Source organism: Plecotus auritus, assembly GCF_963455305.1.
Source record: "Plecotus auritus genome assembly, chromosome: 4".
NCBI lineage: Eukaryota > Metazoa > Chordata > Mammalia > Chiroptera > Vespertilionidae > Plecotus > Plecotus auritus.
The window spans coordinates 125,318,941-125,345,797 of record NC_137775.1 but is presented as its reverse complement, the minus strand read 5'-3'; the positions used below and the strand labels follow the sequence as shown (position 1 = coordinate 125,345,797).

General features: G+C 41.1%; 1 protein-coding gene across 1 annotated transcript in view; it reads right to left on the bottom strand.

Moving 5' to 3' along the window:
- Nucleotides 1-26,857, bottom strand: part of SND1 (staphylococcal nuclease and tudor domain containing 1) — a 495,060-nt gene that overhangs the window by 243,563 nt on the left and 224,640 nt on the right. The window contains exon 12 of the mRNA XM_080663510.1: nucleotides 19,062-19,162. Within this exon, the coding sequence (XP_080519636.1) occupies nucleotides 19,062-19,162 (101 nt within the window). The remainder of the gene's footprint in view (nucleotides 1-19,061; nucleotides 19,163-26,857) is intronic.

Sequence of the window (26,857 nt, the reverse complement as noted above, 5' to 3'; positions counted from 1 at the left end):
TTTAAAAGGGCAACAACAAATCACCTGAGGATATTAGTTTGGTTTAGGCCCCAGGCATCAAAATACACATTATTAATTTCAGATGCATCAGTGTACACCCAAACACACTAAACTCTAGGGCTTCTTAGATATTTAACTATTGGCTTGAGTCTTTAATCTCCCCCACAACTGGTATTTATTGAGTCTAACGAGCAGATAAATTATACTTGAATTTCTTTGGTCCCCAAAAGTATTTAAAAGATACAGTTTTGTTTAGTTACCAACACCAACCCCAACAACAAAAGACATTAAACCTTCTACTGCCCAGGAGTTCCTTTTAAGGCGGACATTTTAAAACAACAATAAGACAACAGTTACCAAACAGACAATATCTATAAACTTGATAATTACAGAGGTAAAATGAATATTAGAAGTCTAAATTCAAAGCTCTCTCCAATGTTGTCCATTGTTCTCTCAGGTAAACAATTTAACTCAAGGTCATATCAGGGACTAATGGCAATGAGGCCACTGAGTCAACTGGTAGTGATCACTACGGTTTGGGTAAAATCTGACTTTGAAAATCTAAAGACATCCAAGTAAACCTAATGTTTGGGATCAAGAGGTTGAGGAGGGAGGATTAAACAAAAGTCAATGAGAAACTTCTGGCTTCACTGCTACTTCTTTCATCCCCAAACACACCGCTGTTAAAGTTCCCTCTGATAGAACCTGAGAGCAGGATGAAAGAAATTTTGGATTACTAAGCGATACATTAAGGAAACATAATATTAGTAGTACTGTTTATGCTACTTTCTTCTTCAAAAAGGCCAGATAAGGGCCTTAGGAAAGGAGAGTGAATGACTTGTCAGGTCACCCTATAAGTTGGAGGCAGAGCTAGAAAATAATCATCACCCTATTAGCCCCTACATTGTTCTGCCATTCAGTACTTTTTCTAAGCAGAGCTGGTACAGGTGGAATTAAGCGGAGGTAAAAGACTGTGATTAGGGACCAAAAGTGTCCCAAGAAAATACATATTGGTAAAGTTGGTTTTATTCCTGTCAGAAACAGAGTCAAGAATGTTGGTTTTGGAACTTCCTGTTTCCTCTACACTTCCCCTTTCATAGTACTTATTAATATTTGGCTGCACATCAGAATTACTACTCAAAGCACCAATGCCAGGCCAATAAAACTAGAAGCTCCAGGGGTGAAAATCAGTACTTTTAAAACACCAAACACTACACCTACATTTTAAATACAGGGTATTGACCCAGTAATCCCACTCCTAGGACTATATCCCAAGAAACCAGAAACACCAATCAGAAAGGATATATGCACCCCTATGTTCATAGTAGCACAATTTACAATAGCTAAGATATGGAAACAACCTAAGTGCCCATCAGCAGATGAGTGGACTAGAAAACTGTGGTACATCTACACAATGGAATACTACGCTGAGGTAAAAAAAGAAGGAACTTTTAATATTTGTAACAACATGGATGAAACTGGAGAACATTATGCTAAGTGAAATAAAACAGTCGGAGAAAGATAAATATCTCATGATCTCACTCATATGTGGGATATATAATGATCAACAAAATTTGATGAACAAGAATAAATTGGGAGAAACCAAGATGGCGGCATAGGTAAACACCTAAACTGCTGCCTCGCACAACAATTTCAAAACTACAACTAAAAGACAGAACGGACACCATCCAGAACCACAGGAAAGCTGGCTGAGTGAAAATTCTACAACTAGAAGGAAAGAGAATAGCTCACAGAGAATTGGAGGTACGGCAAAGGGGCTTTGTGCACGCAGAGAGGAAGGGCGGCTGAGAGCCTGGCTGACTTTCTCTGGCGGAAGGGGGAAAGAAGCCTCCGACCGCACTGAACCCCAGTTCTGACTGCACTGAACCCCAGTTCCGGGCGAACCCCTGGGGACCCACGCTCTTACGGGGGAGTCTGGACTCTCGGGCGGAGACTCGAGCTGGGAAAGGCAGAAGTCTGAAGGCGCACGCGGGCCAGTGCGAACAAAGGCTGCGGAGGTTGCCACAGGCTTTCCCTAGTGGAAGGGAGTCAGAGGATCCTGACTCCACTGAGCCCCAGTTCTGACTGCAGTGAACCCCAGTTCCAGGCGAGCCCATGGGGACTCACGCTCTTGTGGGGGGAGTCTGGACTCTCGGGTGGAGACTCGGGAGCCGGGGAAGGCGGAGGACTGAAAGTGTGCACGCGCACGCGCGCCAGTGCGCACAAAGGCAGCGGAAGTTGCCACAGGCTTTCCCTAGTGGAAGGGAGTCAGAGGATTCTGACTGCACTGAGCCCCAGTTCTGACTGCAGTGAACCCCAGTTCCAGGCGAGCCCCTGGGGACCCACGCTCTTGTGGGGGGAGTCTGGACTCTCAGGTGGAGACTCAAGCTGGGGAAGGCGGAGGACTGAAAGCGCACATGCGCGCAAGGGCAAGGCTGACAGGAAGCCAAGACTGAGACTCCACCCCATCCAAGCTGAGCACAGAGGCTATTGCAATTTAGCAAGTCTAATCCTATAAGGCTGTCTCCAGCACCGAACTTCTCCCAGCATAGACACAGCTGATCCTTACAGCCAACTGGCCTGGAGGTCAATTCTTCCCAGTGATACCAACAACAATCAAGACTTAATTACAACAAGGCTGTACACACAGTCCACAAAGGGGTGCACCAAGAGTGTCCACCTCAGGTTAACTGGGGAAGCAGACCCACTGGGCCATATTGGAAACCTAGCACAAATATCTACCTTACCAACTCAGGGAATCAGTGAAAATGTGGGGTCAAAGAATCAGATCACAAACGAAAGAAATGGAGGAAAACAAACGACTGGATATAGAATTCAAAACCACGGTTATAAAGCTTTTCAAGAATATCCTAGAAAAGGCCGATAAATATAACGAGACCCTCGAAGATATGAAAAAGGACCAACTAGAAATTAAACATACACTGACTGAAATAAAAAATATTATACAGAGACCCAGAAACAGAATAGAGGAACACAAGAATCAAGTCAAAGAATTGAAATACAAAGAAGCAAAAAACACTCAACCGAAAAAGCAAAAAGCAAAAAAAAAATCCAAAAAGTTGAAGATAATGTAAGAAGACTCTGGGACAACTTCAAGCGTACCAACATCAGAATTATGGGGGTGCCAGAAGAAGAGAGAGAGCAAGATACTGAAAACCTATTTGAAGAAATAATGACTGAAAACTTCCCCCACCTGGTGAAAGAAATAGACTTACAAGCCCAGGAAGCCCACAGAACCCCAAACAAAAGGAATCCAAAGAGGACCACACCAAGACACATCATAATTAAAATGCCAAGAGCAAAAGACAAAGAGAGAATATTAAAAGAAACAAGAGAAAAACAGTTAATTACCTACAAGGGAGCACCCATACGACTGTCAGCTGACTTCTCAACAGAAACTATGCAGGCCAGATGGGAGTGGCAAGAAATTTTCAATGTGATGAATAGCAAGAACCTACAACCAAGATTACTCTATCCAGCAAAGCTATCATTCAGAGTTGAAGGTCAGATAAAGAGCTTCACAGACAAGAAAAAGCTGAAGGAGTTCATCACCACCAAACCAGTATTATATGAAATGCTGAAAGGTATTCTTAAAGAAGAGGAAGAAGAAAAAAGTAAAGAGAAAAATTATGAACAACAAATACATATCTATCAACAAGCGAACCTAAAAATCAAGTGAATTAAAAACCTGAGGAACAGAATAATCTGGTGAATATAATAGAATCAGGGGCATAGATAGGGAGTGGACTGATAATTCTCAGGGGGAAAGGGGTATGGGGGGTTCATGAAGAGAATGGACAAAAATCATACACCTATGGATGAGGACAGTGGGGGGGAGGTAAGGGCAGAAGGTGGGGTGGGAACTGGGTGGAGGGGAGCTATGGGGGGAAAAAGGAGAAATAATTGTAATAATCTGAATAAAGATTTATTTAAAAAAAATAAATAAATAAAAAATAAAAAATAAAAACATGACAAAAAAAATAAATAAAAAATAAAATAAAATATTGGCCCCAGTAAAAAAAAAAAAAAAGAATAAATTGATCTAGAGACAAATGGTAGGGGAGGGGGGGTTAGAGAGACAAAGGACTTGTATGCATGCATATTAGCATAACTAATGGATACAGACACTGGGGCAGTGGAGGCTTGCCTGGGGTGGGAATGGGGCGGGGGGGGGGGGGGGGGGAAGCAATTGCGGGAAAAGGAGACATATGTAAAACTTTAGACAATAAAGAAAAAAAAAAAGGTACTATTTTTTTTTAAGTGCCCTAGGTGGGTCTATCACGTAGTTTTTTGAAAAACTGCCCACACAGAAGAGTTCAACTAATACATTCTTCTTTTCCAGAATTTAAGGGCCCAAGATTGACCTAATGTAGCTTAAGGCCCCCAGAACCGTAAATGTGTCAAAGAACCTGGCATTCCCCCAAAGACCAAGAACCTAAGAACTGTGGGTAGGGAATAAACCAAATTTTGGAATTGGTTCAGGATCAGCAAATTCATACCTATTGGTTCTATTTAGGCAGCAGGAAGACAAGAAATCGATTGTGGGAGCAACCACAGGGAACATGCCTCATCTTTGTCTCTTCAGAACAGAACTGTGAGTTCCATGCTGCATTTTCTAGGCAGCTGTGATGACAAGAGCCCCCTCCAAGCTGTAGGCACCACTTGGGAGGGGGAGTTCTCCACCTCTCAGGGGAATAAAGGACAAACAAGCAAACTCGTGGCCATGATGACAAAACTAGGCCTACGTATCCATTTTATTATTAGCCTGACATTAAACACCACTTAAAACCAAAACAAAACTACCCACCCACACAAACACACACCCCAAGGCAGAAAATTATATAATGGCATCTGGAATGATCTGCTCTGACAGTGAAAGTAGAACCAGACAAATCAGAGAGGTCTGCAAAGACCAAAATGGGGGTGGGGTAGCCCCAGAGAGCCATGTTCACTTACTCAATATTTCATGCAAATGCTTTGTTTATAGGAAGGAGCTCTGGAAGGCTGCCATTCTACTCTGAGAAATTCTGAGCCACTATCAACTGGAAGAATAACTCCATGTTCTTATACCAAGCCCAATCATTTTAGATAAATCAGAAGAAAATTGTTTTGGCACAGGTTGCTTCTTGGGGTGGAAATTCAAGATAACTTTCTCATATGGGTCAGAAAGGAAAAAGGAGCCCAGTAAGAAGAATTCCACTACCTGCCCCATTATAGTTTATGGACCATGACCAGCCAGCTGGCACCACAGGAACATAGCAAGCCGTGTTTTTGTTCCCCAGAATCCATCAGCAATTGGACCAAGACCAATGTCAGTGTGGCTAAGGTCTAGAATGTGGCAGCTTCTTTAGACTTTCACTGCATAAAGTATAGAACCTCTGCAGGTGAAAACACTAGACATGAGTCTCCACCTATAAAATTAAGTTGAAACAAATATGTTTTCTGGTAGTCAACATTTTTCATACGATTTAGAAGCCATAATATTTTTCACTCAATGATTCATCGCTCGAATTTAAGCAACAAATGAACCAAGTTAAAAAGGCCAAGATTTTGTTATTTCTTATTCTCCACTTCCCTTTGTGTCAACTCTCACTCAATGGTCAGATCTCTCTCCACTGCCCCAGGCTGTACTAAGTGACACAAGAGGAAACTGTTTCAGAGGGAGGTTTTGAGAAAGTGGTGACAAGAATAAATGCTTTATATAGTTGTTTCTTCACTTAAAGAAGAAAAAAAAAAAGGTGACTTTGCTATCAAAGTCAAGATTATTATTATTATTTTTTTTTTGGAAGGAGGAGGGATGATACAAGAACTGTAGTATAATTGCCCTTGCTACTGAACTGATACGTAAAATCACAATTTTAACATAATGGAAGCTCACATTAAGGCAACAGCCTGCTGAACCACAGTTGATATGTAAGCAGATCTATCAGAAAGCCTTAAGTCTCCATGTACTAGTAAAATCCACACGGTAAACCTGATGGAAGGCAGTCTCGTTTCCTCTACCCTTTATGACGGTCATGCTATTAAACAACTCTGCATACTTGCATACATATTGACCTCCAAGGTCCAAGTAGTCCCTAAATCCCTCCAAGTTCCACCTGTTGTAAACATATTTTTACGGATAGCACAAAAATTCGCAAAGTCCTCACAACAAAAAGGGTTGTTCTCTACGTTCCACAGAGTCTGACTTTCAGTAAGACTTTAAGGTGGGGGCACAGAAGGCACTTCCTAAGACACTGAGTAGAACTCTGCCTTTTCAGATATACAGACAGAAAGTAGAGAGGCAGAGATCACTAACTACAGCAAGTATATCCATATAGGTTGCTTGCTACATAACTCTTGGTTTGAAAGATAGTCAATATGTGGCTTTTAATAAGGGATAAATTGTGTGCCTACTCAGTGGTATATGTGTGTTAAACTTCTTGAAACATTAAAAATTATTCATGAAAATCTATTACTTCTACCTTTATGCAAGTACTTATCAACCACTACTGTGTTAACATAGTATACATTCAATAGTTAGTGGAAAAATTGATGTAATTTAGCCATCATGACAATTTTAAAAATGTGAAAAGAGATGAATCCAAACTGAAGTGCCTGCTGTGAAACAATAAAAATGAACTACTACTACAAAAACTAAGCCAAATTCCAAAGGGGCCTTTTTGTTTTGTTTTTTAATTAACCTTTGAACATTTTCTATATCTTATTTAAGCTAATACTTAGGACATTCTGTGAGGGAGCAGTATTATCAGTAGACGAATTTGGCCAGGGGCTAGTGAGAAGAAAAAAAAGAGACTGGAATATAAAAATATTCAAGAAAAATTCTTACAAAAGAAAAAGGTTTAAGCAAAAAGAAGTAACTAAAGATGTTGAGGAGAGGACAAAGAAAGGACAGAAGTGACCACTGGATCTGAAATAAGGTCGAAGGTGACCAGGCTGATTTAAGTGCTTGATTGATTTGTTTTAATGACTAAGCTAAACATTTAAGATGCATTAGCACATTTTATCTTCACAACAGCTTGAGATTATTATTTCTCACACAAGAAAAAACAAAGGCTCAAGGTTACACAGCTAAGTAGGAGAAGAGCTGAGGTTTTACCTCAGGTCTGCTCACCTCCAAAGCCTACCTTAGAAAAAATCCACAGAATCTTAACATCCAAGAATAACTTGCCTTAGACTTCACCTCAACACTATGGTTAGTGTTCTCATTCCTAAATTCTTAAAAAATAACCAGCCTTCAAAAGGAATACCCTCCAAATAGCAGCTATTATATTAGCATGAATAAATAATGGGTAATTCTACACTATTTTCTAAGCTTTTGAAAATGCTACTATAATTTTTATTATTCTTTTTAAAATTCACTCAGTATGAACTGGAGCAAATCCCTGTCAAGGAGCATCACAACTGGGAAATAGAAAAATCTATAAAAACGCCAGTTTTATTTCCCTCTATCACTTGGTACTGTGCTGGCCACAGGAACTGTAAAGAGAAAGGGGCTGAGACATGGCATAAAAAAGATAAAGCATTTTTGCTTACTGGTAACTACATCAAATGTCCCCTTTTCCTTATCACATCAATTGCACTATCCAAAGGAATAAAGAAAGAATGCTCAAGGGAGGTAAGAATGGCAGACTGAGAATTTATGTCCACATGACATCCTTTACAAGGTCCTACTGAAATGACAGAAAAGACAGATATGGACATGAATAAAGCCCTAATGGTGTTAAAAAACAAGAAAGTGTGTTAACAGCATATCAGAAAGTTTGCACAAATCCTGAAAGACAGAAAGGAGATGGTATGAGATTGGGGGGAGATTTAGGGGCATCTCAAGGACCTTTATCGAGAAATACAAAGCACCACAGTGCGTAGGCTTTGGGGACATGATCTGACCAATTGATCAGGAATACCATTCTGAAGAGCTGGACTAGCCAGCCTCTTTCTGGTCCCTATGATGCCCACAGAGGTGCTAAGAGGGTTTTGACCCTTAGCAAAACTCCAAGAAATACTCTACCAGCAAGTACAGCACAGACATTTCTTTGATTGCTTATGTTTCTATTGATTTAAAGGAGAGGGAGGGAGAGGGAGAGAGAGAAACATCATTGGTTAGAGAGAATTATTGATTGGCTGCCTCCAGCATGTCCCCTACTGGAGATCAACCCTGAAACCCAGGCATGTGCCCTGACTAGGAATCAAACCCTGACCTCCAGGTTCACAGGTCAATGCTCAACCACTGAGCCACACCGGCTGGGCAATTGCATACTTTCTATGTGTGTTTCTGATTAGGTGACATTCACACAAAAACCAACAAAACCCCCTAAACAAATAGGACTTTAAAGAAGAGCCGGGACATGGGTAGACCACTTAAATCCTATGAAACTTTCTAGCCTAAGCACCAGCAAAATTAACCTCAGCTCACAGTTAAATCTCTACTGGCAGAGTAGCCTTTACCCCTGGGGCTCTCACGCTTCCTCCTCTTTCCAGATGAGTAAGTAGAGGGCTTTATTTCCAATAGAGACCATTTTAATTAAAACATAAAATCTGATCCAGGATGTAGCCTTTCATCACTAAATCCACTGTTTTAATATAGGAGGAGTGTCTTCACAGCTTTTTCTACTGCACTTTTCAGCCTAACAGCAGAAAACTATAGAGCAAAAAACACAAAGGTTTTTGAAGCCACTAAAGCAGTCATGACTTACACTAAAGGAAGCTACTGTGATAGATTTCTCAACTTTACATTTTCAGATTTTTCTTTAGCTATTGCTAAAGCTCTCCCTTTAACTCTCTTATTGTTTCAATACTATAGTATATTTGGGGGTTAAAACCAACATGACTTCAACTTTATACCAATGAGATTCCCCAAATTCCCAATGTCATATGAGATGGTTATAGGAGATAGTTCAAAGAAATATATGTTACAGAACAGAGGTTAGATGATTCATCTGGAGAAGAACCTTAGATGGAGTTTGTATCCTGAAAAAAAAGCAGAGAAATAGCTTTTGAGACAGAATTGGCCAAGTACATCACAGGTCCTACCCCTGACCCCATGTCCTATGCCAACCCAGTGAGATACACTGAAGCTCTCTACTGGCTTAGGAAAACCCCCTGTGCTTTGACGATTTTAGTCAGGTCTAAAATTTGCCTGCTTCTTCTCTGTTCCAGGTCCAGATACTTTCAGGACCGAATAAAAAAGACTGCCTTTGATATTTCCTGCTGCCAACTCACATCTGGTCCTTCCTTCATAAATATAGATCAAGGTCCACAGAAATACTTCAGAACTTATGAATGAAAAGAAAGAACAGAAACAAAGAACAATTGGTCATGGGGAAACAGGTAAGTCAATGGAAGAGGGTGGTGTGTTTTTTTATTTTTAATATATTTTTTTTTATTGATATTTTACAGAGAGGAAGGGAGAGGCACAGAGAGCTAGAAACATCAATGAGAGAGAAACATCGATCAGCAGCCTCCTGTACACCTCCCACTGGGGATGTGCCCGCAACCAAGGTACATGCCCTTGACCGGAATCGAACCCAGGACCCTTCAGTCCCCAGGCCGACGCTCTATCCACTGAGCCAAACCGGTTTCAGCTGTTTTTTATTTTTAAAGAGTATTCTCAGATATATCAGAGAAAATACTATATTCAGTATGCTATTAAAATAGAACACTTAAAAAAGAAAAATTTTAAATATAAGTGCTAAAATTTTTTTTTTTAATTTGAATGAGCAAGAGTCAGAGAACAGTTTCTATAAATGTCATGAGGGCACAAATCATTTCAGTTTTAGAACTAGCAATATATTCCCAATGCCTAACACAGTGCTTAGTACATACCAGACATTTTATAAATTACTTCATAAATGAACTAAGTAAATGAATGAGTGAGATGAAAGAGACCAGGAATGCATGAAAATGAGTCAATATGCATGGCTGTCTGGCTAGTGAGCAGGGAAATAATGTTGAAGACATCTCCTTGAATGTAGAAGAAAAATGTAAAGGGGATCTTTAAAACAAATGGAAGGAAAGTTAGAGATATGAAGCATAAGATACAATATATTGATAGAATTTCCAGAGTCAGGGGCAAAGAGAAGGAAAGAAAATAATTCAAGAAAAAAAAAAGGGGGGGGGGGGTGGGGGGCGGGAATCTCCTTGAGTTGAAGACATGGGTGTTCAGATTTAAAAGCAAATTGAGTACAGGTTGTTGTTTTTAGTGGGGATGGGGGGGAGCACGGGGAAATGGTGGTAGAGTATGTGGATGTTGCAAAGACACGCTCCCAGGAACAAACTGGAATTACAACTAAAATACAGAAAAACTTCCTTAATAATCAATGGAAGACTCGCTAGAAAGAATCCGGATAACCAAGGACTGAAAGTGGAGACCGCATAGAGGCTGTAAAAAGACAATCTGTCAGAAAATGTGTTTTCTAATCATATTATGTAACACTGTTTTCTTCTGAAATGACTTTACTTTGATTTTCCAAAATAATAAATATTTTCAGTGCATTTTTTTAAAAAACCAATTGAGTATTAAAAAATAAACACCACCAAGAAATATTTTAATAAAATTTCAAGAAACAACAAATAAAATTTCCAGAGACAGATAAGCTTTCAGAGTCAAAAAGAACAACTTTCTGAGATATAGTGGCAACTACACATGAAAATGTGCAAAAAGGAAAACAACAGACATACAGAGACACACACAAACACACACACACACACACACACACACACACAAAGAGAATTAACATTTATTTGGGGTTTAACAACATAGGACTCTTTTCTAGAGGTTTAATCACTCTACCATACTTCTTGGTCCAACAGTAACACTCACACAATTATAACTGCTACTAGAGGCCCGATGCACGAAGATTTGTGCAAGAATGGGCTTCCTTCCCCCTGGCTGCCAGCACCGCCTTAGCTCTGGCCAGAGCCGCCTTTCCGCCTTCCCACGCTGCCCAGAGCGGCTGGGGCGGTGTGGAACACCTGCGTCATTGCCATGGCGACGACGCAAGCATCCTGCCCCCGGCACCTGTGTATGCAAATTAACCCTCCATCTTTGTTATGTTAATTTGCATACTCACTCCTGATTGGCTGGTGGTCTTCACAAAGGTATGGTCAATTTGCATCTTTCTCTTTTATTAGTGTAGATTGGGGTGGGTGTGGACCAATTTATAAGCAAAACTGAGAAGTCCATTATAGTGACAGAGGAGAAATGCAATAAATAATATAAATCGGATAACAGGAAAAATATAACATTTTTAAAAGGAGGGGGGAAAATATAAGCATTCAAACTTCCTAATACTTTTGCTATAAAGTTAATCAGAAGCAGAATAAATGAAAATTATAAAATTCACTATAAAATAATAACAAAATTAGGGGATAAAGAGTGTAGGTAATAGTGTAAATACTCATCTTTAATATAAGCTAGTAAATAGATACTGTTTAGAGCAAAAAAAATTTAAAAATCAATAGTGTTAATTTATAAAGTTACAAGGATAATCATCCAAAAAAGTGAACGGCAGACAGTGTTAGGAAGGTGGTGTCCGTGCCTCTGCCAGGTGAAGCAGGCGGACATGGAGCAGGATGGGTACCATCATGAACTGTCAGGATTCACAGAGCTCTATCAACACTGAATGGCCCACAAGCTATAATGTGTGGTGGGAAAGGACAGATGAGCTTCAGTGGGTAGACACCTGAGCATTTTATTTTGTCTACTCAGAGGTTAAGTTACTGCCTCTTAAAAAAAAAAAATGAAAATACAAGAAAGATTATCTTTCATTTATATTTTAACCTGTTTCTAAGTGGTACAGTCTCTAAAAGTCCCTGGGAAAACCTTAAGAGAAAAGAACCTTTGTAGGTACTATTTCAATAAAGTCACTTATTCTTAAAGCAAAAAACAAACAAAAATCTACATGAACAAGGTCCTGTGGGTGGCAAGGACAATGAATACCTACAGGACTCCTGAGCAAAGAAATGCTGAGAACTACAGCTAGGATAGCCTTACCACTCAGAACCATCTTTGTTCACTGCTATACTCCCAGTGGCTGGCACACAGTAGGCGATCAACGAATATTTGTTGAATGAACAAACAGATAAATGAATTGTTATGGTAGGCAGCTATAGAAACAGCAACCTGTCCCTTGTCTGGGCCCAGTACTTCACTCAGCTAATCTGAGGAAATCAGAATGAATGGACAGCATTATTACTTTTTCAAACAGGCCTCTGAGATTATTTTGAATACACTTATCTGTATCTCTAAACATTCCAGAATGTTCCTCCCTTATGATAAGCTCCCCTTATCTGGAGAAAACTTTCCCTTTCCTCCAGGCCCTCCATGTTATATACTTTGGGAAACTGATGAAAGGGAGCTTTCTAAGGATCAGCTCAGAAAATATTAAGCCACCCAATGTCTGACACTATACTCAATTAATATTAAAAAAAAAAAAAGAATAAAGAAAAAGGAAAGAAAGAGAGTACAAGGTGCTCAGCAAAGGATTCTGCTGATTGGTATGTATGATCCAAGGGTTCCACTATGAAAAACTTAACTGAACTTCAATATAGACATGATGGTAATATAATAATCTGAAACAAAGAGGTCTTTAAAGAAATAAGACTTGGCTGCATGGGTAGACAACCACAAAATAATTGAATAAAAGAGAGCTCTGTCTGAAACTAACTAGTGTTTCCCTGACTCCCACACTGAACCCTTAGCAAAAGCCATGTTCCTTCTTATAGCGTTTTATGGGACCACTCTCTCTCTTTTTTTAATATATTTTATTGATTTCTTACAGAGAGGAAAGGGAGAGGATAGATAGTTAGAAACATCGATCAGCTGCCTCCTGCACCCCTCCTACTGGGGATGTGCCTGCAACCCAGGTACATGCCCTTGACCAGAATCGAACCTGGGACCCTTCAGTCTGCAGGCCGACGCTCTATCCACTGAGCCAAACCAGTCAGGGCAGGGACCAGTCCCTTAAAATGACAGCTATATACTAGCAGGAGATAGGTGACGTTATTCAACTAATTCCTTCCAGGGTATTCTAAATTAATTGCCACAGAGACTTCCAATGGCTTCCAAATGGCAGACATGCATACTTACTACCACTCAAAATAGCAGAAGTAGCACAATTATATAAATCAAGCTGCCTATGACTTCCAGAAAACAACCTAAGGTGCTCTTTCGGGGGCGGGGTTGACTCGGTGTTTATGATTTAAGGTGGGGATGGGCCTTATTCTGGAGTATTCTTTTTCTGTCAAAGTAGGGAAATATGCGGGGGGAGAGGGGGTAGGCACTAAGTTTGATTAAATGTAACCAATAAATCTGCAGAGAAAAGGATTGGTTACTACCCTGATCCTACCTATTGGCTGAGCCACTGGCATTAATATTGTCTCTGTACTTCTTCAGGAGTCAAAAAAGTACTTTACTTTCAGTAAGAACACTAGGCCAGAAAATAGAGTTTCTTCTTATGTTTAGCTAGAATGTCAGTTATTAGTATGTATTAAAATTTGAAAACTCTGACAGGAATTTCAGCCTGACGGTGAAAGCCTTAAAGCTAGGAACTCAGGACAGAAAAGCTGGGGATTGCATGACACATATTCCCACCGTGCTGAGAAAAGCCAAACTGGGATTATAAAAGAGTATTGTAGAAGGACAAGACTTAACTTCCTGCTCAGTCACTAATGCAACAGCTGAGGAAAGACGTTATCACTGCAAACTGGAACCCGTGAAAAGAAAGCAGCAGCAAAAGAAGTCACTTCCTTGTAAGTTTAATAGTCTGGTTTATATAAATATACTAGAGGCCTGGTGCACGAAATTCGTACATTAGAGGGTGGGGGGTGTCCCTCAGCCTGGATTGCAAGAGGGCGCAGGCCAGGATGAGGGACCCCACTGGTGCATGATCAGGGCAGGGGAGGGATGTGGGAGGTTGGCCAGTAGGGGAGGGTCCGCGGGAGGGCTCCAGGGCATGTCCAGCCAGTCTCACTCAGTCCCGATTGGCTGGACCCCAGCAGCAAGCTAACTTACTGGTTGGAGCGTCTGCCCCCTGGTGGTCAGTGCACGTCATAGCAACTGGTCGACCAGTCTGCCCCCCAGTGGTCAGTGCAGGTCATAGTGAGCAATTGAGCAGCCTTAGCATATCATTAGCATATTATGCTTTGATTGATTGAATGGCGGACCAGAGGACTGGACACTTAGCATATTAGGCTTTTATTATGTAGGATAATAAAGACAAGCTCTATCTATGAAGAACCCAAAGAGACACAAAGGAAGTTCATAAAGATGGCTTTGAGCCTGCTGGAAGACAACCCTTAAACAAAGAGGGAACTAAGATGCCCAAGCCCAGTAGAGCTTTGACTCCCTGCTAGCAAGGCCCTAAACTTGAAGCAGCATCAAGGGGAACTGTAATCAGTGGCTTTTCATGGATAACAGGGAGAGGGGAAAAGGGGAAGCAGAGATGGGCAATGCAGGGGACCAGTAGACTGAAATAATGTTTCCAATAGCACTGTTACAAAAAACAAATCACCTCTCAAAAAACGTGACCTAGTGCAGAAAATAAATGGGCATTTCCTAATTGTGCCTACTCCATAGTTCCATCTCTGGCATTCACTTTCCGAAAATGGGCCATGCCTATTATCTCCTGCTATTGTGAAATGCTTCACATAATGGGAAGCACTGGGGAAATACTTTAGTGACACTATATCTACTGTGTGTGTGACAATTTTCCAGGAATAGGGGATGGGGTGGTGTTAATTTTAAGTGTGTATGTGTGAGGCTTGACACTAAGTTGAGGTGCCCCTTTATAAATGTGAACAAAATTTCTTTTAACACTTTTCTTTGCAAATGTGATATGCAGAAAGACATGAGCAACCAGTTAATAGATTATATAGGTTTTCAAAATTGGAGCTCAAAGTAATAGAAAAGTCCAGCACAAGTAAAGGTCACCCCAGAAAAATCTCACTCAAGAAGGCTCTGGCAATAATGAAAGAAAGAGATTTTAATCACTGGAGCTAATTACATGGAAGACTAAATCACAAGAAGAGTTATTTAAGTGTCTTAAATACAATAAAAAGTAATTAACAGGAAGTGCCATCTTGACAGCTTCATGTCACAAACAGCATAAAAGGAGCAGCTAATTTCCAACCTAGGAGCCAGAGAAAGAGAAACAACTCAAAGTTTGATCTTTTTACTTTTTTATTTAAACTGTTTTGATTAGCAAATAACAACTCTTGCCAACTCCACAGTGAAGTTATTTTTTTAAAAATTTTAATCTAGTAGAGGAATGATGAACCTCATTTTCATTGATTCCCCAGATGGCAAGAGATGGGGAGTTGAAGACTGTGTCACACCAGACTCCCTCCCAAACATCAAGAGGAAAAATGGCCAGGGGTGGGCAAACTTTTTGACTCCAGGGCCACAATGGGTTCTTAAACTGGACGAGAGGGCCGGAACAAAAGCATGGGTGGAGTGTTTGTGTGAACTAATATAAATTCAAATTAAAGGAGCGGAGGGGAGAGCAAGAGAACCCGATAGAACAGCCGGATCCGGCCCGAGGGCCGTAGTTTGCCCACGGCTAGATTAGACTGAACCCTATGGAGGATACAGGCAATTCACACACTTGCACATCTGAAATACATTTAAAAATCTGCTTTGAAATAACCTGTTAAGAGTCTCCATCTCAGCTGCTTCATCTTCCTCATTCCCCTGGAATCAGCAGCTTGCGGGAAGCTCTTCCAGAGTCAGAGAATCCCAGCTGATCTCTCAAATAACAGGAAAGCCACTAGATCTACAAAGGCCTATATGTAGGTGGGTAAGTCAACAGATGATGACAGACATAATTTAGATTGGCTTGCTTCTTAATTCTACAGCATTTCTACGAACTTAGACAGACAAAACCTGTCTTTGAAAGAGGCAATGCATTACTACAAAAGCAATCCTAACTAACCTTCCCTTAACTGACCTGGACTTTCTGTAACTCACTAAATCTATTGGCTGATGACATTAGAGTGACTGAGGGCCACAATGGCACACCTGTGTTCCAGTCTGGAATTGTGTTCCAGTCTGTTGTGTCATTTGTTTCTGTCTCCATATTTATATATACTGGTTGTGCTTGTTACCTTAATTATGTAATCTATTAATGCTACATTAAAAATTAAATATAAATACAAAAAGGATGTCTATAAAAACAGATGAAAACTTTAAAAGGTTTAATAAGAAAATATGGCTGCAAAATAAACATGAGCTGGCCAACTATAATAGAAGGGGAAGGCACATATCACAAAAATCTATGGTTCCATGATTAGTGTTTTTAAGTCCTTACGCCAAAGAGGAAGTTATGCTGTTCACCAGAATATCACAGATCATGCTGCCCATACATCAAAGATTTGGAAATACATGTCTATTTCTGTGTTTAAAATTAAATTAAAATATTTGAAATAAAAAAATTAAATCCTCTTCTCTAGCCAATGTTTTTAAACAACTAAGCATTAAAGTCAGATGGAATGCTTTTAGTATACCTTAATTCTGAATATAAGCCAAGTATTTGGACATTTTTATTAAATACATTACCTCAACTTTTCTACACTACTAGGAATTGTTTAAGCATAGAAAAATCAGAAAAAAAGGTAAACAAAATCAAGGCAAGGAAAAGGAACGAGAAGCTATGAGTAAGATTGGAATACAGAGGCATGCTTCCAGGTACACTTTCTAGACATGTACGATCTTTGGCACTGAGCTTCCAATAATCAAACAAAAGAGGAAAACTATCAGAAACAAGTTTTTCAATATTAATCAATAAAAACAAACCTGTAACTCAAAAAAAAAAAAAGAAAAGAAAAAGAAACCTCTAAGTACTCCCTGTTATGCTTCATAAAGGGACACTTTGCAATACAGTACACAAATCATTCACAAATTTATTGAACTCCTACCTTACACTGAATACTGAGACTACAACAAGGAATAAAAAAGACGAAAATCACTATCTTCAAGGAGCTTAATGTCTAGTGAGGGCTGGTCTCAACAATATCACTAAATTTTCTATTTCTCCCAAATTTAGCTGAGTAGTTTACTCCAAAGTCTAGTTTAGTAAAAACAAACCTAAGAGGGAACTCTATGCTTCTCAAGTACCCTGCCAGGCTGGTCTAATTCAAGGTAAATCATTAAAAAAAAACACATTACTTATAATCTAACTACCAGAACCAAGAAGTAGAAGGTCAAGGTACCATCCTTGGCAGGAACCTTAAGTACAGATACAGTCTGTCGATTATGACTAATCAACTGTGATGTTAACTGACCAAACTGATAAAAAAAAAAAAAGTTGGCATCCTCCTACCAAGAGCATTGGCTGGACATAGTTACCCAACCTCTGCAGAAAGACAGGCTAGCCTGAAGGAGTAATCTTGGTCAAAGCCAAGATCAATGCAGTTGAAACCTCAAGGTTTCATGGCATGGGCATGGCCAGGACACCCTACTCTGTAAAAAATTTTAAATCAGTTGTCTCAAATTGTCTTTAAAAAATCCTTATAGAACACGCACTCCCCACCCCCAAAAGAAAACAAAACCGGAAAAAAAAAAAAGCAACAAAAAGAACACTCCTAGAATATCTAATTTTAAGCAGTGTAAATTTACTTTAAAAATATACCTCGTTGGTAACTAAATGAAAAAAAAAAATCTACTCTAAAAGATTGTTAGATAAACAGGGGAGAAAGCCATCTGCCAAAAATAAAGATGTGCATTTTTACAGTAGTGATGTCGTATTTACCAGTAAGTATGAGGGGCAGTTATCTACTGAAAGGATTCCTTATTTGTGACAGTAAAAATTTTAATATAGGGAATATTAACATTCCAGCTCTCCATAGTAGGGAAGCTTGCATCAAGCTCCCTAAGAAGTGATGATGAATTGATAATAAATATTTCTAGTTATACAGATAGAAGAATGATCACAATATTGCCTTCATTCTCCCATTTCAAAATTATTACCTAATTTGTCACGAAGCTGTTTCTAACAAGCATGATATCTGTGATGGTGTTGAGGTAATGACATCAAAAGCCTATATTAAGTTCCTCTCAGCAAAAAGGAAGCCTCAGATTGTTATAGGAGTGGCAACAGTGGCTAAAAATACTTATTTCCAAATGTGGTAACACGAGTGAAGGCAAAAGGTTCCTGTTTTGTGGGAGAGCTTCTGGAAGGTAAATTAGCTGCAAGATCCTCTTTCCTTTCAGAGGCTTGCTGGAGCGAAGAGGTGTTTCTCCTAACGGGTTTCATTGTGCTTTCAATAAGACAATTCTTGCATTAATGAGAAACCTATTCTTGTCTTCCCTTCCATCATGCTCCCTTTAAAAGAAAAATACCAGTTTGGTAACAAACAGCACTTAAGATTGTTAAATAGAGAAGGAAACAATTAGCATGCTGTTATATTTTATGCAGAGGAAGAATTGCAACTAGGGACTGACTGTTTTACTATTTATGTGGAAGCAAGGACCAGCAGGCTTCCTCCTTCCCCCATCAGATACCTCCCTCCATAGACTATTCATCAATCAAGCTCTCAAGAGACTTTGGAATATAAACAGAAAACAGCCAGCACAGTATAAGGGGAAGACCCTGTCATCTACTGATTACATACATCTACACAAAGAAAATGTCCAATTAACCTCTCTTCTTCTTCCCTCTGTTGTTTATGGGGTGTTGTTTTTCTCTTTTTTTTGGGGGGGGGGCGTGTGGAGGGGAGGAGGGAAGGATCTGTAATTGAACTTCCTAAACTTGGATAGTACCTAGGGCCTGATTGACACTCAATAAATGGCATTATTAAAAGTAATAATGTGTGCTACATAGTGCCAAGTACACATAGCCCAATAAATCCTAAAAAACAATAATGGTGAAGTAAATGATTAGCTAGTGAGTGATTAAAAAGTACTTTGCAAACATAAAATGCTACACAGGCACACAACAATCATAAATCACTGTGCTAAGAGCAACGGAAAGCAAATCAGGGTGAAAGGAAGGAGAGACATGAATGAGGAAAGAACTCTTAGTTATGGTTGGCTAAGCACTCACATTCCTCCAATGGTGACAGTGGCACAGGTACGCTCTGAAAAGGCAGGCACCGTCTCTGTGGCTGGGCTGGCTGCTCTAATGTAGTCCACAGTCACATTGACCTGAAAATAAAAAATCAAGGAAGTTAAGGTTGGGACTTTGCAACACAGCTACTTGTGTCCAGACGACTATGAAATCTCACCTCATTCATAGTTTGATTTTCTGGATCTAAGATTTTAAATAGCAACAACTGAAAAACAGCTGAGCCACACACTGGTCAAAAATATCAGCACAAAAACCTTAACTGATAGAGGACTGTTACCCCAAATTCTTAAATCTCAACTATAACAAAATTAACAACCCAATTCTCACCAAAAAAGACTTAGAGATGGCAAATATGTATATGAAAGATGCTCCACACTGTATGTCATTGGGGAAATGCAAATTAAAACAACTACACACCTATGCTGGTGAGGATGTGGAACAGGAATTCTCATTCATTGCAAGTGGGAATGCAAAATAGTACAGCCACTTTGAGACACAGTTTGGCGGTTTCATACAAAACTAAACATACTTTTACCATACGTTTCAACAGCTGAAAACTTGTATCTACACAAAAACCTACATATAGATATTTATAGCAGCTTTATATATAAATGCCAAAACTTGGAAGCAACCAACATGTCTTTCAGCAGCTGGATGGATAAATAAACTGTGGTTCATGAAGTCAAAGAAATGTTATGCTGCTCTAAAAAGAAATAAGCTATCAAACCATGAAAAGACACAGGAAATACATAAGAGAAATAAGCCAATCAAAAAGCTGCATACTGTTTAATTCCAACTATGACATTCTGGAAAAGGCAAAACTATGAAGAAAGTAAAAAGATCAGTTGCTGCCAGGGGCTAGGAGGACAAGACAGGGATGAACAGGCACAGCAGAGGATTTTTTCGGCAGTGAAATTACTCGGTATGCTCCTATAATGATGGATACATGTCATTACACACTTGCCCAACCCCACAGAAAACACATCACTGAGAGTGAACCCTAACATAAGCTACGGGTTCCTCAATTATAAAAAATGTACCACTCTGGTGGGGGGCTGTCATAGTAGCGGGTAAGGGGGAGGAGGGGAACTCTGTACTTTCTGCTCAACTTTGCTGTGAACCTAAACCTGCTCTAAAAAATATAGTTGCTGTGGTTTTGGTTTTTGTTGTTGCTTTTTTAAGGTGACTGAAACAAAAAAAGACACAAATGGCTGCACATGTAAGGCCCCACAGAAATCATACTTGACAGAGCAGAGGTTCGCAGCGGCTCTACAGAACTCCTCCATATTATGGTAACAGAGTTCTTTAACCTTCAGACTTCTCTGAACCAGTTTTTTCAAAATATGGAATGCTTCTACAGAAAAGTTCCACATAATTTCAGTATGCCATAAATTCTCAAGGACCAAGTGAAGATCTACCAAGAACAACAAACAAGAAGACAATCCCAAAGATGCTTGGAACTGGTTTCACAGTAAGTGAATCTAAACAACACAGCTAACTACACCCAATACCAACAGAGTTGGAGTTAGGAAGTTTTTTTGTTTTTTTTTTTTTTTTACTCTTTATTTTACTTTATTTTATTTTTAAATAAATCTTTATTCAGATTATCACAATTATTTCTCCTTTTTCCCCCCCATAGCTCCCCTCCACCCAGTTCCCACCCCACCTTCTGCCCTTACCTCCCCCCCACTGTCCTCATCCATAGGTGTATGATTTTTGTCCAGTCACTTCATGAACCCCCCCATACCCCTTTCCCCCTGAGAATTATCAGTCCACTCCCTTTCTATGCCCCTGATTCTATTATATTCACCACATTATTCTGTTCCTCAGGTTTTTAATTCACTTGATTTTTAGGTTCACTTGTTGATAGATATGTATTTGTTGTTCATAATTTTTCTCTTTACTTTTTTCTTCTTCCTCTTCTTTAAGAATACCTTTCAGCATTTCATATAATACTGGTTTGGTGGTGATGAACTCCTTCAGCTTTTTCTTATCTGTGAAGCTCTTTATCTGCCCTTCAATTCTGAATGATAGCTTTGCTGGGTAGAGTAATCTTGGTTGTAGGTTCTTGCTATTCATCACATTGAAAATTTCTTGCCACTCCCGTCTGGCCTGCATAGTTTCTGTTGAGAAATCAGCTGACAGTCGTATGGGTGCTCCCTTGTAGGTAATTAACTGTTTTTCTCTTGTTGCTTTTAATATTCTCTCTTTGTCTTTTGCTCTTGGCATTTTAATTATGATGTGTCTTGGTGTGGTCCTCTTTGGATTCCTTTTGTTTGGGGTTCTGTGCGCTTCCTGGACTTGTAAGTCTATTTCTTTCACCAGGTAGGGGAAGTTCTCGGTAATTATTTCTTCAAATAGGTTTTCAGTATCTTGCTCTCTCTCTTCTTCTGGCACCCCCATAATTCTGATGTTGGTACGCTTGAAGTTGTCCCAGAGTCTTCTTACACTATCTTAAACTTTTTGGATTTTTTTTTTTTTCTTTTTGCTTTTTCGGTTGAGTGTTTTTTGCTTCTTTGTGTTTCAATTCTTTGACTTGATTTTTGTGTTCCTCTAGTCTGTTTTTGGGTCTCTGTATAATATTTTTTATTTCAGTCAGTGTATGTTTAATTTCTAGTTGGTCCTTTTTCATATCTTCGAGGGTCTCGTTATATTTATCGGCCTTTTCTAGGATATTCTTAAAAAGCCTTATAACCGTGGTTTAGAATTCTATATCCAGTCGTTTGTTTTCCTCCATTTCTTTCGTTTGTGATCTGATTCTTTGACGCCGCATTTTCACTGCTTCCCTGAGTTGGTAAGGTAGATTTGTGTGCTAGGTTTCCAATATGGCCCAGTGGGTCTGCCTCCCCAGTTAACCTGAGGTGGACACCCTTGGTGCACCCCTTTGTGGACTGTGTGTACAGCCTTGTTGTAATTAAGTCTTTATTGTTGTTGGTATCACTGGGAAGAATTGACCTCCAGGCCAGTTGGCTGTAAGGATCAGCTGTGAGAAGTTCGGTGCTGGAGACAGCCTTATAGGATTAGACTTGCTAAATTGCAATAGCCTCTGTGCTCAGCTTGGATGGGGTGGAGTCTCAGTCTTGGCTTCCTGTCAGCCTTACCCTTGCGCGCACGTGCGCGCCTTCAGACCTCCACCTTCCCTGGCTCCTGAGTCTCTGCCCGAGAGTCCAGACTCCCCCCACAACAGCGTGGGTCCCCAGGGGCTCGCCTGGAACTGGGGTTCAGTGCAGTCAGGAACCTCCGACTCCCTTCCACTAGGGAAAGCCTCTGGCAACCTCCGCAGCCTTTGTGCGCACTGACACGCGCGTGCGCGTGCTTTCAGTCCTCCGCCTTCCCCGGCTCCCGAGTCTCCACCCGAGAGTCCAGACTCCCCCCACAAGAACGTGGGTCCCCAGGGGCTCGCCTGGAACCGGGGTTCAGTGCAGTCAGAACTGGGGCCCAGTGCATTCAGGAGCCTCTGACTCCCTTCCACTAGGGAAAGCCTGTGGCAACCTCTGCAGCCTTTGTGCGCACTGGCGCGTGCGCGCTTTCAGTCCTCCGCCTTCCCCGGCTCCCGAGTCTCCGCCCGAGAGTCCAGACTCCCCCCGTAAGAGCGTGGGTCCCCAGGGGTTCGCCCAGAACTGGGGTTCAGTGCAGTCAGAACTGGGGTTCAGTGCGGTCGGGGGCTTCCTTCCCCCTTCCGCCAGAGAAAGTCAGCCAGGCTCTCAGCCGCCCTTCCTCTCTGCGCGCACAAAGACCCTTTGCCGTACCTCCAATTCTCTGTGAGCTTTTCTCTTTCCTTCTAGTTGTAGAATTTTCACTCAGCCAGCTTTCCTGTGGTTCTGGATGGTGTCTGTTCTGTCTTTTAGTTGTAGTTTTGAAATTGTTGTGCGAGGCAGCAGTTTAGGTGCTTACCTATGCCGCCATCTTGGTTTCTCCCGGAGTTAGGAAGTTTTTAAAACAACAAGGACAGAATTGACCTGAAGAACCTTTACACTCTGAGTTAAAAAAGGGTATGTATCCAAACAGTTTAGGAAGTTAGGAGCCTAAAAATAGGAAAGGTGCCTAACCCCAGTATATATTAAATACTAGTAGCCCGGTGCACGAAATTCGTGCACAGGGGTGGGGGGGGGGGGAGAGGAGGGAGTGTTCCTCAGTCCGGCCTGCACCCTCTCCAATCTGAGACCCCTCGAAGGATATCCTACTGCGGGTTTACAAGGATCAGGCCTAAACCGGCAGGCGGACATCCCTCTCACAATCCGGGACTGCTGGCTCCAGCCACTCACCTGCCTGACTGCTTGCCTGATTGCCCCTAACCACTCTGCCTGCCAGCCTGCTCACCCCCAACTGCCCCCCACCACCGGCCTGCTAACCCCCAAATGCCCCCCGCCAGCCTGATTACCCCCAACTGCCCCCCCTGCTAGCCTGCTCACTCCCACCTTACCTCCCCACTGGCCTGCTCACCCCCAACTGCCCCCCTGCTGGCCTGCTCACTCCAAACTGCCCCCCCCCCACCGCTGTCCTGATCACCTCCAACTGACCCCCACTGACGGCCTGCTCACCCCCAACTGGCCCCCTGCTGGTCTGCTTACCCCCAACGGCCCCTGCCATCCCATCCTGGCCTGATCACCCCCTGGTGACCCGAGGTTCCCAGCCCATCCTTTTTTTCTTTTTCCTTTGTTTTTTTCAGCACCTCCTTGAGCCGAGGCCAGAGCCAGCTGGAAGCAAGTATCTAGGATTTATTTAATCTTCTATAATTGAAATTTTGTAGCCTTGAGCGGAGGCCAGGGCCAGCCAAGGCGGGCGGGAAGCTTAGCTTCCTCCATTGCCGGGGCAACCCAAGCCTCCTGCTTGCTCCAGCTCCATGGCCGGCCGCCATCTTAGTTGGGTTAATTTGCATTCTCGCTCCTGATTGGCTGGTGGGTGTGGCTTGGCGTAGTGGAGTGATGGTTAATTTGCATGTTTCTCTTTTATTAGTGTAGATATGGATTATGGACATACTGAGCAATGCTTTTTTTCTCTGTGAAACCTTTTGAGATAAACATGTTTATGTGTCAAAAGAAATAAGTATGTGACATCCCTTAGCAAACACACAGGGTTTTGTTTTATAATTAGGGTATATGCTTGGCTTGGGTCATGACCAAGTTTCATACCTGTATGGAAGAGTCACATTGGATCAAGCAGCCTGAAGCCACAGCCTGAAAGTCCAGAATTCCATTTTCTAAACATGTCTTTAGTCCCCACTGATCAGGTTAAAGATAGCCTACAGCACAAGCATCAAGTTCAGCCACACTGCTAGTGAGCACCATTAAAATCCTTTCAAACTGTCTGTTCTTCAAAAACTCATTTTTAAATGAATATGAAATTTTTAAAAGGACAGCTGCCTCAAAACTCCGCCTGTCAGATCACGCTCTTGAACACTCCATCTAGTCACATTTCAAAAGCAAAAAGGAGCCATGCCAGAGAGAAAGCCAATTAAGAGCTAAAGGTAAAAAGTATTGTCATAATACAGCAACACAGAAAAGAAGACAATATAAAGATGACACCTACAGTCAGGTGTCTGCACTGAAATTATTGCTCAGACTTACTCACTTTTCTAAAGCTAAGGAGATGGGTATAGTATGTGAGAAACATGATCAGGCTGGGGTGGGAGTGAGGGTGAACAACTTATACCTCCAATGAAGAGGTTTCAGTAGTTTCCTCGTGTGCAGCTAACCAGGGTTAATGGAGGCCCAAGAGAGGGCAAGGAACAGGAGGTCTACACACAGAGGGGCATGGCTGACTCAAATCCTACAGAGGGGAAGAAGGTCTCTCTATGCTGTCTACGTTGATACAGCTGACTGTCCTCTGGCAAGGCCCTACACCAAAGTTACAGAAACAGGAAGAGGGTCAGAAGTGCCCTTGGATCTCTGCTGGAGTTACGGCAAAATCACACAGGAAATCAGCAGCGTACAGAGCTAACTCAAGGGTACCCATACTATGGAATGTAAAGTAACTCAGGGCCACATTTTAAAAGGGCATAGCTACTTTGGCTCAGTGGACAGATCATTGGCCTGTCAACTGAAAGATCTCAGGTTCGATTCCGGTACAGGGCACATGCCTGGGTTGTGGGCTCGATTCCCCAGCAAGGGGGCATACAGAAGGCAGCCAATCAATGATTCTCTCTCATCACTGATGTTTCTAACTCTCTTTCCCCTCCCTTCCTCTCTGAAATCAATAAAACTATATATTTTTTTTAAAGGGCATAGGCACATATATGGTTTAACTGGAGGCATTCGGTGGCAAGTCAAAAAATATGTGGAGCTGGGGAAAGAGGTCCACATATCCTTTCACTCAATCCATCTAATAAGGTCAAGCCCTCAATTCGATTACCATGGGAAACAAATTCATCCCTGCTCATAAATAAACTAAGTGAATTTCAAGGTTACCTTGTACCTACCAATGCCAAGTCTCTTCCTCAGCAGACAGTGGGGGAGAGCAGCTCTTCAGTGCCAAATACACTGCACAAAGTCACATTAGCTCTCTACCCAGAAGGAATGCCTACTCATCAAGAAGGACACTTGAGTGGTAGTGGTAATAATGGTGGTGGATGATGATAACAAAAAATGAACACTGAGTATCTCATCTTCCAATCCAAAAGGCCAAAAGACATACCATCCCAAAAATGTCCCTCATGGAGATCAATGGGAAGAGGAAAAAAAAAGTCTTTAATCTTCAATAACCAAAAGAACCAAGAGCTACATTTACCTGCTAATTAATTGTTTCCTATATCTAGAGAAAAAGAATTGAAAATAAGTACGAGATTAAAGAGCTCACTGGGGAGGCATCATATTAAAGAAAATCTCAAATACAAATGAGGCCCTCAGAATAGCCCACAGCCAAGACACAACCTGCAGGAGCTATGACAAATCAGGAATTCAAGTCAATGTGTAATTAGCATTCATGTCCCTCTCCTGTGGATTCTGAGATCTGTTCCCCTACCTTGGAGTTTTTCATCTCTAGATACTCTTCACTGACTTTTCAATCATTTGAAAAAGAAACACAGTTTAAATAGTTTCAATTAAAACAACTGCAAATATTACAACACCTTTGTCTGAATCAATAACCTGAACTTTGTGGTTGTGGGTAAGTACTTACGGAATGACATGAGTTAAAGAAAAGAGGGGGGTTTGGGAGAGTTAAGGGAGTAAAGGGGGGGGGGGGGCATCTGTAATACTTTCAACAATAAAGATAAATTTGTTTTTGAAGAGAAGTAATAGGAAAATGCAGATGTGGTCCTCATTTTTCAAGCCAAGGTACTCCTGGAATGTTTGGTATACAAGTACACATTTTACACACACGTGACACAAAGCAGGGCATGATCCCTCTTTACAGCAATAACAAGGACCCATGGGCTCTTGTTTGGTCATACCTGTCATTCTCTTACAAATGAGTCCTATCACATCTTTGTTCTCACTTTTTCTCCACCTGGAAAGTGAGCACACTAGAACTTTAGAGCATCACTGAACTCTAGAATTCTAAAAGATAACTTAGCTAAAAATGGTGTACTACAGAGTGTTTTCTTGGACCTTTGTAATAATGAGACATGCTAAGCGTCTCTTAAGATGGACGGAAATGCTCTTCAGTTATATCTTCTAGAGACGCTCTTTTAGATAAGATTAAAGTTTCTCTTCAGGTACACTCCAAACCAATGCAGCTGTGCCAGTAAATGCCAGCCCAGGGTGGAACCTGAAGAACAAAGAGATGCACCTGCATGGAGAAACCCAGCTCTACATAAACCTGACCCAAGCAGC